The 14534-nt window shown below is 38.6% G+C and overlaps 1 protein-coding gene and 1 long non-coding RNA gene across 4 annotated transcripts in view; one reads left to right on the forward strand and one right to left on the reverse strand.

The window, feature by feature from the left end:
* Nucleotides 1-14534, reverse strand: part of LOC122881800 — a 79340-nt gene that overhangs the window by 50936 nt on the left and 13870 nt on the right. The gene's annotated exons all lie outside the window — the stretch shown is intronic.
* The window catches only part of myom3 (myomesin 3), a 62389-nt gene continuing 54099 nt past the window's right edge, over nucleotides 6245-14534 (forward strand). The window contains exons 1-2 of one of the 3 annotated variants that reach the window (XM_044208412.1): nucleotides 6245-6589; nucleotides 9302-9428. In XM_044208412.1, coding sequence (XP_044064347.1) covers nucleotides 9322-9428 — 107 coding nt within the window. In that variant the 5' untranslated portion in view covers nucleotides 6245-6589; nucleotides 9302-9321. The remainder of the gene's footprint in view (nucleotides 6590-9301; nucleotides 9429-14534) is intronic. The other 2 variants (XR_006379227.1, XM_044208411.1) reach the window with 2 other exon arrangements.

The raw sequence follows: 14534 nt of genomic DNA on the forward strand, positions 1-14534 counted from the left end.
CGCTGCATGAAAGCCAAGACGTAGAAGTCTGGTGATTTGACCTTCATAGGTTAATGCTTGGATAAAAACAAATTATATTTTTAAAATGACAGTCTGCTGGCATGTCAAAGATATAGACAGGACTACAAGGTTTTGACAACCACCTTAAGAGGGCTTCTTCGTTCAGTGATTGCTCTGTATCCTTTACAGGGCCGGGGACACAGCAGAAAGGTTTTTGCTAAATTGTAGGAAAATAGCTACAGCAGAAGTGGGTGTTGTTGGGGGCTGCTACTACATTTTCTTATGTTGTTCTGTGCAAACCAGGCCCTGTGCTTGTAGCAAGAATAGGGCTGATGAAGGAACAGAGGGAAAAGTAGGCATTGTAAAGAATGATTTAACATGAGCGGAGAGCTGGAACTGGCAATGCACCAGCAAAGTTCACTGTTGCAACTAACACAAAAGATTGCGATAAAATGAATGTGAAATGGTTCCTGTGAGTGGGAGTAAGTGGGAGGTAGAGAGAGAAAGAAATTGGGTTAGATTCAGTCAAGAAAAATTTGGGACAACTACATCCAAGTGAATCAAACACGACATAAAACGGCAAAGAACCTGGGAAACAAAAGAAGATTCAAACTGCTAGCCAATCATCCTGACAACACAATGCAGGGAGAAGGAGAGTTTTTTCCATGGTGAGAGGGATTTCTGGCGTGTTTGGAAGGGCATGGCACAGGGCATGTTGACCAGCTTTCATCGTGTTCTTTTCCTCTACCTTCCCATCTCACTCTTCTTTACCTGGCTGGCAGCACTGACAGGTTCTTGTTTTTCTGTCTGCCAGAAGGCTGTCTCTCTCCTTTTTCAACTCTCCAAGTCCCGAGAAGATCAAATGGGAGATTGCAGGGCAAACCCTCTTGAGTGCCACAGGAATGATAGAACTTTAAAAAAGGGGAATAGTAGTTCGGATGAACCCAATGCTTCTGCACAAATAGAATTTCAATCACAGCTGAGGATGTGTGCCTGCCTTGTATCAATGATTATATTGACAGCCACTTAAGTGATTTCTAGTACTGAGAGCACATGGAAGGCAACCAGCTTTGACTCTTGTACAGGGAAATGCTTATTTCAATTACTGCCAGAAAAGGTAAAGGCTGGGTCAAAATCCAAATATGCATAATTTGATTATTTCTTCCCTTATAATATAAAAAAGCACACATTGCAATGTGGCCTTGAAACTTAATATATGCCCTTGTAACAGTTTTTTTTATTGGTAGAGATTCACATTAACGTTTATTGGCTCCTTTGAGGTTTAAACTCCAAAGCAGTCTTTCAGGAGGCTATTTTGGGGTATATGCAGCTATGATTGCCTTAAATGTGGATAGTTAATATGATCAATTTCAAACTTCCAGCATGGAGAGATAGCGCAAAGAAATTATATCCCATCAGAAAATGTTTGAAGATGCTGAAAGAACTTAACAAGGATAAGTTTGGGTGTCACCCAACCAGATAGGCTTTTTTTCTAAATTTATCATTTCTGATAAGGTGCATAGAGTTAACTGGGTCCACGGAAATGTATACATGTCTCACTGCTAATGCTTCTGTATGCTGTCAATTAGCACAAGACCAGACCTATTTGAATCCCTAAACAAATCTGAGATGTGGGCGTCTATTCAGAAGGTGGAACCAGGCTACTGTCTAATAAAAGCTTAATTTAGCATCATTTGTCTGTTTCTGACATACTACTGCAGTGATACTGCATATAAAATGAGGATTAATACTGTATATATGCTGTATATACAGAGAAGGGCATTATCTTTTGGCTCTTCGAACACTGATGACAGGCAATGTAAAATTTAGGAGCATAAACTTAATTTTCCACTTTGACGTTGCATAAGTGAATCACAACAAGCAGCCCTTTTCCTGACATCCCCATTGAAAAAGGCACCTACCTCTCTCCCAGACCAAATCACTTGATGAATTGAAGTCTGCATGTAATTGGATGCAATCACTTCTCCCCCTCCCTTTCCTCTCTTGCATTCTAATGAGCTCTTAATGGGACCTTGATTAGAAAAAAGGCACAAAAACAGCTGTCAAGGCTGGCCAGGAAATGATGGATCATCCTGCAGACTTTGGTGTCCATTAAGGTCTATTCTGGGCCCAATCACTGGTAGGTGAGAAGATGAAAAGAAAGTTTTATTATATTCAGTTTCCACCAAGACAATTCCCTGTGGAACAATGATTGCTTCAGTCTTGAAACTGACAAGACTGTTTAGCTGTTTAACACCAAGTAGAGTGTCCAGTCTGAGCATGCCAATATTGTGTCGATAGATACCTCACCTTTTCTTACTAAACTAAAATTGTATTTTCGCACATAAGTATACATAATACATACAGTATAATAACAAAATGCAGCATGTCTGAACTTCTCAATCGAAGACCTCCATGGCTGCTCAAAGGCACAACAGGTAAGGGAGATGTCAAAAGAATAAAGAGCTGCTAAGAGTAACTCAAATGTCAGAAGATATGCTTAACAGAATGGCAGATTCATTAAGTCATATTTATTAGTGTTTAGCAAAAAATCATGATATTATTATATTATTGCTTGTCAAAACATGAAGAAGAACCTCACATCAAAGAAAGTCATGCCATGTCTACAATATTAAAATGTCTGATATCCCTTCACATCCTGGCCTCTGGCTCATGTCATGCCAGATTTACTGTAAACATGAGCTGCAAATTGATGGGAAAAAATTAACAATAGCCTCTAAGTCGTTTTTACAAATAGCGAGTGTGAGGATCTTCTGTGCTACGAGATCAGACTTTATATCACAACTTACACTCAAAAAAACGACAATTCTAGCTGCAAAACTGCATTAAACCTAGAGATGTCAGCAGTTCAAAGTAATACAAATCAACTCAATTTCAGAAGTGGGCATGCCAACAAGTCTTCCAAGTTGTTCCACCATCCTCTAAAGTGACCTGAATGTGCCATCAAATACAGCTGGGATACACAGTCTCTACAGCGACCCATACATTAAAAAGGGTATGAGATCCTCTGCATCTGTGAGGTGCAGATAAAATGCAAGAACATCCAACAGGGAATAAATGTTTGTCACACTGACTCTGGCTTTTATTCATAAGTTATGCAAGTAAAAGCACAGAGCAAGCATGAATTGTGAATAAGCATTAATGATTAATAAAGCACGATCAGTCCTTTTGAGAGTGCGGCAAATATTTATTCCTTGTTGGCTTGCCATACATGTTTCACCTGGTACAAGTACAAACTCATTGCATATTTTGTGCCTCAGGTGCTCTGGGGAAGTGCAACCAAATTGATTTGCAAAAGTGATCTAAATAAATCAGGCACTAAACAGACAGAACTGCACTGGTTTTTAGTTTTTAAGGCTGGCAGTACGTCAGAAACTTCTCAGTAAAAGTGTTAAAAATGTTCTATTGTTTCAGAGCTTTCAAGAAGTGTCCCCCTTTCTAAAAAATGGAAGACAACACTGACATGAGATGTTCCTACTCGTAGGGCTGCTCGATTATGGCAAAATTCATAATCACGATTATTTTGGTCAATATTGAGATCACGATTATTTAACACGATTACTCACTGACTTAGGAAACATCATACATTTATTGAACTTTTAGGGCTGACCCGAATGCTTCAAAGCTTGGAAGCTTCTATCTTTGCCATGGTAATCGATAGTAATCGAACTTTTTTAACTTTAAACGGCATCTTAGAACCAAGAGGATGACAGCAATGCAGTGTTTCCCCTGGGTTGACTGCTTTAGGGGGACAGATGTGCCGCCGGGGGATCTACTCGAGTTGACGACAACTTGTTAAGTTACATAACGCTGAAATTTAACTGTGGTGTCATGTCGGAAGATGTAGTGACTTCAACCAATGGTGAGTAAGAAAAGTATTTTAAGTATAAATAATACGTAATTTGTTAAGCCATGGGTTTAAGCTAATAATAGTGACTAGCAAGTTATAGCAGTTATAATCCCCCGTTATGCTGGCTCGAGCTGAACTCAACATGCCACAGCCTGGCTGAGAGTGAGTTTGGGCTTTTAGGGACGGGCAAGAGCGCACCGTTGTAAAGGAAAGGGGTGCGCTGGATTTACAAACACAAGACAAAGCGAGAGCATCATTGCAAAACAGAATTCGGCACAATAATCATTTTATCTCAATTATCTTATTTTCATAATCGTTGGAAGCCAAAATCGTAATTGAAAGTAAGATTTGATTAATCGCCCAGCCCTAGTTACTAGTGGACATGGAAGCTGAGGAGTCTTCCAAAAGAAGATTAACTAATAAAAGGTGGCCCTCAGCTGCTTTGTCCCAGTAGTTATTCTTAGTCTGACAGTCACTGCTGATGTATGAGAAGAGAAGGCCTGGCAACAGTAGCTTGTATTGTGTGGTGATATTCCAGAGGCAGGTGTGGCCACTAAAAGCTTATAAATAACCCCCCATCCTTCCATACAATGCTGTGGCCTTGAGTGATGCCTTCTTTCTTTCCTTGCAGCCCCTGTGTGCTTTTAGTCCCCGTCAGTCAGCACCACTGGACACACAAACACACACACACACAAATCCAAACCATACAACCATGATAACACAGATAATTCTAAATAAAAAACAAGGGGCTTGCTTCAAGTTTTTGTTTGTAGAGACAATAAAAGAACATTTTCAGAGGCATTGAATGGATATCACCCAAACACATACTGTTCTAATGAACTCTGCCAGACAGAGTACTCTGTTTAATGAGACAGAACAGTGGACACATTCCAGGAACTAATCAAAGATCACTGTAAAAGGAGATGAGGCGCAAGAACAAGGGGAATACAGAAAAGGGATGGTACAAGGATCAGTTCAAGTCAAATCAAGTACGACTACAACAAAATATGAATATACAGTATATATACACATACACACATACATACATACATACACACACACACTCACACACACAGGGGACAAATGAAAGGAAAAACCTGAATAAGTGGAGAAACATATCAAATGCAGATGTTTCCATGCACCAGGGCTCACTGAATGGTTTGGTGAGTATGAAAATGATGTGAATAAAATGCTACAGCCTTTACAGTCACCAGATCTCAACCCAGTTTCACACCTATGGAAGATTTTGGACCACTGTGTAAGACAATGCTCTCCACCACCATCTCCATAAGACCAAATAATATAATAGACACTTTCATCTTCAAAACTATTTAGTGATGTCTGTGACTGTCTCTGATGCTATATGTCATGTTGTTATGTCTGGCTATGTTTGTTTTTCTTTCTATCTGATGTAGTCAGGTCTCTCATCCACAAGAGATCTTGATCTCAATGAGATTACCTGATTAAATAAAAAAGGTGGTATATTATATATCTACATAGACAGACAGACAGATATAGGTGGTACAATCTAGTACTAAACTTTGACCTTCTGGTGGCACTAGATGAAAAGTCAGAGGATCACCAAATTCAGAGGGATTCATCCTCTGGGAACAATACATATCTGTAAACAATGTCTTGGCAATCCATCCAATAGTTGTTGAAATGTTTTATTCTGGACCACAGTAGTGGACCAACCAACACTGCCATCCCTAGAGCTATATGGCTAGCCTGGCTAAAAACAGCATCATTATACTGTATATAAGTTATATACAAAATGTGTTTATCACAAAATCCTATCCTATGTAGGAGCAATACAGGAAAAAATGGATAGGAGAAGTGGAAGAGCAGTGAAAGAAGGAGCTAAAGAAATAAAATGAAAGCTGGAGTATAATAGGAGAATCGGGTGGGGAGTCCCAGGTGTTGCCTCCACCATTATTAACCTCTTGCTTTTTAAAAACAGAGTCCAAGGTCAGATTTTTAAAAAGGTGGAACCAAATGGTTCGACTCTCCCTCTCAGACTATCTAGTTAACAGCTGACTTCCTCCTTTCCCTTCTCCATTTGTCTCTGCGTCTTTCCTCTCTCCCCTCTGTCTTCCCGCTTGTCATTTCCCAGCCTTTAATTTTGTGTTCTTTGTACCCAGAAATATATATTTCTTTTAGTGACAGTTATTGAGCCGACATTTGTAGTTCCACCGCAGTCAGTTGTTCTCCTGAGGCCGTTCCAGCTGTTCCTTTCAGCTGCTCAGGTCATTTGGTCCAACCTCTTATTGTACAGGGAGCTATTGTGCCATCTTTCAGCCGCTTGTTCTCGGCGCTGCCTGTAAATTGATCTGGCTGACGGCAATGATCTGTCTGTGTGTGTGTGTGTTTTCTGTGTCCATTTAGAAATGAGTGTAAAGTTGATTGTGTGTGTACAGGGGAGGTGTCATTGGTCTATATTTACCGACTTAAGAATGAGAGAGCATTGTGTTGTCCACATTCTTGGCACAGAAGGACACTTTGGGTTCAGGGTCACCCTCACCACTTCATCAAGAGAGGCATAAAGAGAGGAGAGAGTGAGGTAGATGCAGACAGAAAGTGAGAGGTAATACTGAGGACAGAGACTGAACAAGGTCTTCAAGGAGAGAGACAGACAGGCAGACAGAAAAGGAAGTGGGATGTATCCGTCCTACAGATCTTTGACACCCAGAGGACTTCACCTGTTTCTTTAAAGAAAGTGTGAGTGGGATTTCGTTTGCTCAGCCTTCATCTAAATCTAGCACAAATGGCATACAGCTTTTTTTGCCTTTCACCAATTAAGACAGATTACTGATGCATTAGAGTATGTGATAACCCTTAATGTAATATAAAGCCACGACCTTCATAATTCTGTTATTATTCTTTCTTTGTATTGTCAGAAAGATTTTATTTCTCTTGTTGTTTCTCGAGTCTTTTCTTGTTTCTACAGCTAGTTGAACTTTTTAACGGTCTTGTCTTTTGATGGCCTCAGTGGATGTAGCTTTTAAATGACTCTCTGGGGATGGCATAAAGCAACTCCTGTAGTGGTCAAGCAACGTTTCCCCCCTTCAACAAGCAGAATAGTAAATTATTTGTCCGCTTGTTCCTCTGTTTATACAGTTTTTTTTTTTTTTTTTAAATCATCAGAGACCTGGAAACTGAGCTCTCAATTCACTCCAGAGACTGAAAACCGCACTGTGTGTAGAAAAGAGCACTGCTTTGCTTTTGCTCCCCTCCCTCCAGGGGCCCAGGATCCAGGCCTACCCATGGAGACTGATCAATTTTAATGTGCCAGAGGTAGACCTTCCATTAGCAGTGGTTAAACAAACCTCCCTTTTTGCACAACAAAAAGAACAACAGGTGAATCAGCTGGCCCACTAGCCTATTAGCTTGTTAGCTAACTTGCTGCTGATTTCCACGATGTAATTGAAGGAGATGAGAAGAAATAACAAATTACACTTGTTTGTGGTGCTAACACAGGTGGTTGCTATTGGGAGTGGGTGAATGAAGCGATCACTCAGACGTGACCTGATTCTGTTTGTTGGGTGCGTTCTGCATTCACTTTCCCAGAGCAGCCACATGATTAATGATGGGCAGGGTGTGGGCAGCAGCATGGCGGACCTCAACTGATGAATTATTAGTGGCTCAGCGACCCACAAAAGGGGTTATTCATTTAACTTGTGACTGAAACCCCTTTTCTCCACACCTAAAACCACACTGGTCTCCAATGAAAACAAAACAAAAAACAAACAAACATGAAATGCATAGTTTACATGATTTGAAGTATTTCATTTCAAAATAGCTAAGACAAAAGACAAAAAATGTAAAAGACTTGTGTGTATAAAATATGACTACTGACATTAAAGTAAACCACATTATGGGTGGGTTACTTATAAATCTGAGGCGATTAGTCGATTAATCCAAAATTCATCAGCAACTCTAAAACTTAAAGCTGGAGTGTGCAACTTTTGTCTCCCCCTTTTGGCAGTGAAAGTAATTACACAAACACTGTTAACACATGCTTATGATGTATGCCTACTGGTGAGACCGCCCCAGGCACGTGTTCAGAAATAGTTACAAAAATACAGAGAAATTTCCACAGTTCCAAGACAATAATCCATTGTTTCGGTTGAATAAATATAACAGCTACACAGCCTACATCCAAGAGCAGAAACGTGACATCTGTGTCTGTACTCAGTCCCTTCTCTCAGCGCTCTCCAACAAGGAAAAACTAAAGCTACATCAATGGTTATCCACGTTTGGCCTCACTGTTGATCGCTTTCTTTTTTTGACTGTAATCCTTCCTCTGAATGCTAAGTTTCTTTTGTATCTGGAGCATCAGAGTTGCTGTAGCCTACTCCGTCGCTACAGTTGTTTCAGAGCCATGTAGAGAGAGAGAGAGAGTTGTGTCAACTGTTTAATTTCAATTGAAGTGGCTTTAGTATGATAGTAAACCGAATATCTTTGAGTTTTGGATTGGTGGACAAAAGACGTTTCCTTGGGCTGTGGGAAAATGGCATTCTTCATTATTTCATATTACGTTTCATAGACCAACCCATTGATTGAAAAGATAATCATCAGAATAATCAATGAAAATAATCACAAGTTGCAGCCCTAGTTACTTTGAAATTCAATATTCAGCACTTTAAAACAGATGCAATCTTTAAATATGAAGCTATTTTTTGAAAATACTGAACTTTCAGACACCAATTTTCCTCCCCAAAGGAATGACATAAATGGCATAAATTACATTTCAAATCAAAACCCACTTATGGTAGGTGTGTTTGGCGCTCCTTTACAAATGGAAGTCAGGAGGCTGGCATAAGTTTGATCCAAGATTTTTTTGATCCAGGAGGTAATTGCAGCAGATATTGATTCAGAAACATTATGTTATTAGTAGCACCCTGCTGTGCTGCTTTGGGTTGCTAGTCTCAAGACACTTCAAAATATCAGAAGACTTGTGCCCCTTCATCTATCAGAGAGCTAAATGGTGCTGTTAACATTTTGCATACCCTTAGCACAGCCTTTGGGTTCAATTATAATTCTCTAGGGATGAGGCTGGAGACCGATCACAATTCTGCACCACCATATGGAATAGTTATTACTTTACCACCCCAACTGAGCGAAGTTCTAGAAATGTATCTGCAGGGTCCCATCTGAATACAAAGCACAATATCAATAGTGTCTCTTGCCAAGGCTGAAGTGTACAGTGTAAAGTGGCTGTTAATTTGGCAATTCATCTGCACTCAATATGAAACATACAGCTCTCAGTTGCTCCAGATATGAGTGTCTGTTGACTGCTTACAAAACACAAGGTAGTATGTTCCTGGCCGAGGCTACAGAACCTTAAGTCGGTGATTCCCATTGACTCTGTATGGCACTGCTTCCTACACACTTCTGCATCCTTACTCATAGCCTCCCCTCCCTCCACAGGTGCCAGTTGGTGGGTTATCATGGAAACCAGGGTGGTGATGCAGCGAGAGCAGGAGGAGCAATCGTCCCAGATGTCTCACAGCATGCAACTGTCCTCCCAGATCAAGAAGAAGACCTTCACTTCCAGGTGCAAACATGCTCTCCTGACATCAGTAGTGGAGGACACTTTCAGATCAACTACTTAAGTAAAAGTACCAATACAACAATGTAAATATAACCTATTATAAGTCGTGTATTCAAAATCTTAATTCAGTAAAAGTACAGAAGTATTATCAGCAGTATCAAAGTAAAGGTTCCTCCCTGTGACTCATATATTATTATGACATTATATGCTGCATACACGTGTTTTACTGTTGTAGCTGTTCGAGGCTAGTTTTAACCTACTTTATGTACAGTTAGGTAGTTTAGGCCAGTGGTTCCCAACCAATGGGTTGGTCCTATCCAAAGGGTCACAAGATAAATCTGAAGGGTCGTGAGATGATTGATGGGAGAGGAAAGAAGAAGAAGAAAAAAAAAAGAGGTTCTGCCACATTTCTATTCATTTTTTGGACTTGTTGGACTTTGGATATAAATGTTTAAATGTTTTGTGAAATATCAGATAATTTTACCTCTTTGGGCCTCAAACAGTTATTTAAATAGTTATTTCTGAACATTGTTAAATTGGAAATGTCTATGGTGAAACTGCTAACAACTCAAAGACATCTGAAATGTGATAAGGGGTCCCAACTACACACTGCTTTTTTGTGAGAGGTCACAAGCCAAAAAGGTTGGAAACCACTGGTTTAATCTTTAACATGTATTTTATAAGCTAATCATATTTTTCTTGTAAAATACAAAAAAAATTTTTTTGAAATCTTAATCTGAAAAGTAACTAGTAACTATACCTGTCAAATATAATTGAGTAAAAAGTAGAATATTTCCCATTATAAGTATAAAATAGCATAAATTGGAAATACTCAAGTAAAGTACAAACTTAAGTACAGTACTCACACTAAGGACATTTACTTGACATACAGTAGGATACAGTAGGATAGCAATATTGTATTTGTATCCTCTATTTTTTCTGAGAAAGCATGCTATTTTTAAAGGATGAGGCTGGCGATATTATATAATTTTTCCTATTGTCAACAAACCCCATGAAAAGGCCAAAACCATGAATTTATCCCAAAAGTTGTCCAAAAATTATCAATAAACACATCAACAGGTTTCATCATTGCAATGGGTGACATGTTCCCTCATTGCGGTAAATATGGGCACTTAAAGTAAATTGCACATACACCGTGCTATTGCAAATACTCATTAGTGCACCAAATTCATAGCTGAAAATAGTCCCCAACAAATACACTATTTACTCCTGTTTGAGTAACAATTGCTAAAAACTATAATGTCCAGCTGTTAGGAAAACCTAACCTTTTTTAAAAATGAAACTATATATCTGTGTCCTTTAAATATTTTCATATTCAGTAGAAACAACTGGGCGTAGGGTTGAGTCAAAAAGTATTGAGACAGAGACATCGCCAGCCTAATCCTTTAAGCAACACTCTGAATAACTTTAATAAAGTAATGCAAAACCAAAAGTTTGGGCTTCCAATTAAAAGTGCAGTTTAGATGATTTACTATAGATGAATTTACAGTGACCAAGTGCAAAAGTCAATGACACATAAGGTGTCGTTGGCACATTTATTTTTACCACCTATATCATATCACATTTCTTGGCTTGGGAATCTGAACTGCAAACCTATTGAACACAAACACACTCCCCTCACCTTTGGGACAACACTGCTTCTGTATTTTCTAGCTAAAAAGAATCAGTATTATTTATTAGTAGCTTGAGAGGTTCTACCTGTAATATTACAACACTGAAAAACATGTTCATCTTGACAAGTCATCAAGTCTCATATTCAGCCCCTAACCCTGATTTTAATTAAAACAAGAGGAAAATTCTGCCAAGGAGTTAAGATAATGCAGTTTATTCCAGTGCAGTATCTTTAGTTTCAGGCATTTTTTAGAAAGTAGTTTCTTTAAATGAGACAAAATACAGGAAAATCACTGTACTAATATCAGGAAAATGGCACTGAAGGCTCCAAAATTCATTAAAAAAAAAGCTTATTAATATTGGAACCAAGTTAAATTATCTCACTCTCATAAGCAGATTTATTCATTTGTTTTAAAAAAAACTAAGATGCAGGATTCATAGATTAAAGTACTTGTTAAGACTGAGATTGTTTTGCAATAAACCTCTATTTTACCAACAGCAGAGAACATTTACATGCATCATTTAATATTATTCTTATGTGATGTTTACAGTTTCTGCCCTAAATATATACTTGTATAAATAATACAGTAGGTAAATCTGATTAGTATTATGGTGCTTAATGTGTGCAGAGCAGTCCTGATTGATCACAGTGTATTTATTTTTCAGCTGCAGGATGACATTAAGTATTTATTAAAGAGAAACATATGGCAGGGTGGTTATTCTGAGCTCAATGACATTACATTAACTCAAATATACCCTGTGGACCACTGGTGGTAGCTGCTAGCACAACACATTCACATACAGTATTCACAAACACGTGTCACACTACTCGGTGGAGTTGGCCGTTGAATGAATTGAATGAAGTGCAGTTGCAGTTCAGTTAGTTTGTGGTTAGTAATGTTATTGTAGTGAAGCGTCAAGTCCAGTAAATGAGGTGTTCCAGTCAACCAGAGGCTTGAAATACAAATATAAACAGCAGCAAATGAGACTGCAACAATGCAAACATTTTGAGCCACAACAGCTCTCAAAATAAGATATAAAACAATGACCTATCAGATTAAAATAAGAAACAGGAAGCAGCATAAGCTTACTTTTAAATGTCAGCGTGATGCAAGAACTGGCTCCACTTTATCCTGGAGTGAGGTCTGACATATCATGGTATAGTCAAACTTAATTCCTGACTTTGGAAACAGCAGTAGACAAAACAATCTCAAGGTCTCTGATCCTCAACTTTTAAGCAAACCCTGACAACAAGACCTTAAAGTGCTCAGAAAAAAAAAAAGGAAATTTGATCTTCTATTATTTGAAGAGAGTTTCACCCAAGACGTATTCTGTTTCTTTTGATGTTACTGAAATATTTTAAGCTAAAATGTAAGTTGACCCATTTGCTGCTGTTCAAGCCACTGACTTTACTAGCTTTAAGATGCTTTTACATGTATTATTACTCAAGTAAAATATCAGCAATGTAATAGTAGCCTATTCCATTTTACTATGAGGATATTTGTGTCTCTTTCTACGCCTGCACACACTCACTCAAATATATTATTTATATTGCATAAAACTATATGTAGTGAGTACTTAAAAGGAATTGAATATGGTATAAAGTGTATATAAGTGTATAATACTGATACATATGTATGATTCCATTGAATATACATTGTTGAACTGATTAATGAAGGATTATCATAGATGTATTGGCTAAACAGGTACATATGTACTTGATTACTATGTAAAGATGGAATCTTATAGTTACACAAAAACTGGTGCTTTTGTTTTCTCCTGGCATTTTTAGAGCTGTAGGTGAAACTCACTCACTCACTGGATCATGATTAGCTAGGCGCACTCAAATACATTGTTTGCAGTCATGTGACTCTGATGAAGCTTGAAATTCAGAATGAGGCAGGAGGTTAAAGGCAGACTGGACAAGATGGAGGAAAGCCCATATCGTGCTAGTTATTGTTTAATCATTGTGTCGTCCCAGTCAACTTGTGTGCGAAATCTAGAATCGCCCTTTAGCTTTGACCAAATTCTAATCAGTTCATCCTTTAGTCCAAGTGGACATTTGTGCCAAATTTGAAGAAATCACCTCAAGGTGTGACTGAGATATCGCATTCACAAGAATGGGATGGCCTCCAGCCACAGCTATTGCCGGCGCGGAGGCATGAAAAAAAAAAATAAATAAATAAATAACATCACACAGCAGGCTCACCAGTGCTCTCAAATAACTCCAGTGAGATCTAATAGAAATCACTTCTGGTCCTGCCCTAATAGTCTCAAGTCAAATTTGCCTTCATTTTCACAGGCCTCCTGCTGCAGTGAGTTATTAAATTAGACTAACCTGTGGGTCTGCAATCTCCATTGCAGAATAAAAAGGAAATTGGACCCATTTTTCTCCTTAGGGATGATGAAAATAAGCAATTATTCCATCAAGCTTAGTTCAGCCGAACTTAAGAGTTCATCTCTGTTTTTGTTAAAAAGAAGCAAGAGAGAGAGAAAGCAGGTACACTGTGAAATTTATACTGAGAACATCCTCAGTGGGAGCACACTCAAATTTATCTTCATGTTAGATTGAACAAAGTGGCCTCTGGGTAGGTTTAGCAAACAAAATTACTACAGGCCTACAGAGTTTAGTTTTTCTTGTTTGCACAACAGGTATAGGACTATTCTTAGTACAAGTTGTTGACATGCATACAACAATGAGGTTCAGATAGTCCAGTGCCTTTCAGAAGTTTTCCTCTTTTTTTTAAATTTCCTACTCACACCAAGTTAATATTTTGAGGAAGCCTGTTGTTTATAAAACACATAAATGCACAACTTTATTCTCCTGCACACAGTAGCACTATCAGCTCTTTCCAAAGTGTTTGTTTGCTTGCGTGGGTGTACATGTGTGCATGTTCCTGTTTATATGAATGCCATGAGTGTCTGTGTCCCTGTGTGTATCTGTGGGCTGTATTTAAGTGATACTGCCCAACCGCAGGCTCTGCACTACATTATTCAACGGCCCAAGCCTCTCAGCACACACTCAAAGGGAACCTAAACAAAAGAAAAGAGAAAAATAAGACAGCAAAAGCAGAAGTTGTTCTCTGAGCACCGTGAAATGGGGAAATTTCCCAGCTTACAAACAAAGGAAAACGAGAAGTCATGTCAATTTGCATTGCCATTTGTAAGATGGCTTGTTGAAAGTAATGCCTGAGGCTAGATGTTAGCAGCAATGGTAGTTGGGGGTTGTGTAATGCAAACCTGAGTAAATATACAGTTTTGGCAACTTCAAGATTTGTATTTCTTTTAATTTATCCTTTTCAATGGAGCTGTGTTGTACTGTAATGTACTTTTCTTCAACATTAGGCAAAAGCATGCTGTAAATGTAGATCTAATAACATAAGAAAAACAAAGAGAGCATTCAAACTTAAAATATCCTCTCACTGTGGTCGTAATTACTCGTTAAAAGAGCAGTCACCTGTGGATAAAGGCTGAGCA

This window comes from Siniperca chuatsi, linkage group LG9, assembly GCF_020085105.1.
Source record: "Siniperca chuatsi isolate FFG_IHB_CAS linkage group LG9, ASM2008510v1, whole genome shotgun sequence".
NCBI classification, from domain to species: Eukaryota; Metazoa; Chordata; class Actinopteri; order Centrarchiformes; family Sinipercidae; genus Siniperca; species Siniperca chuatsi.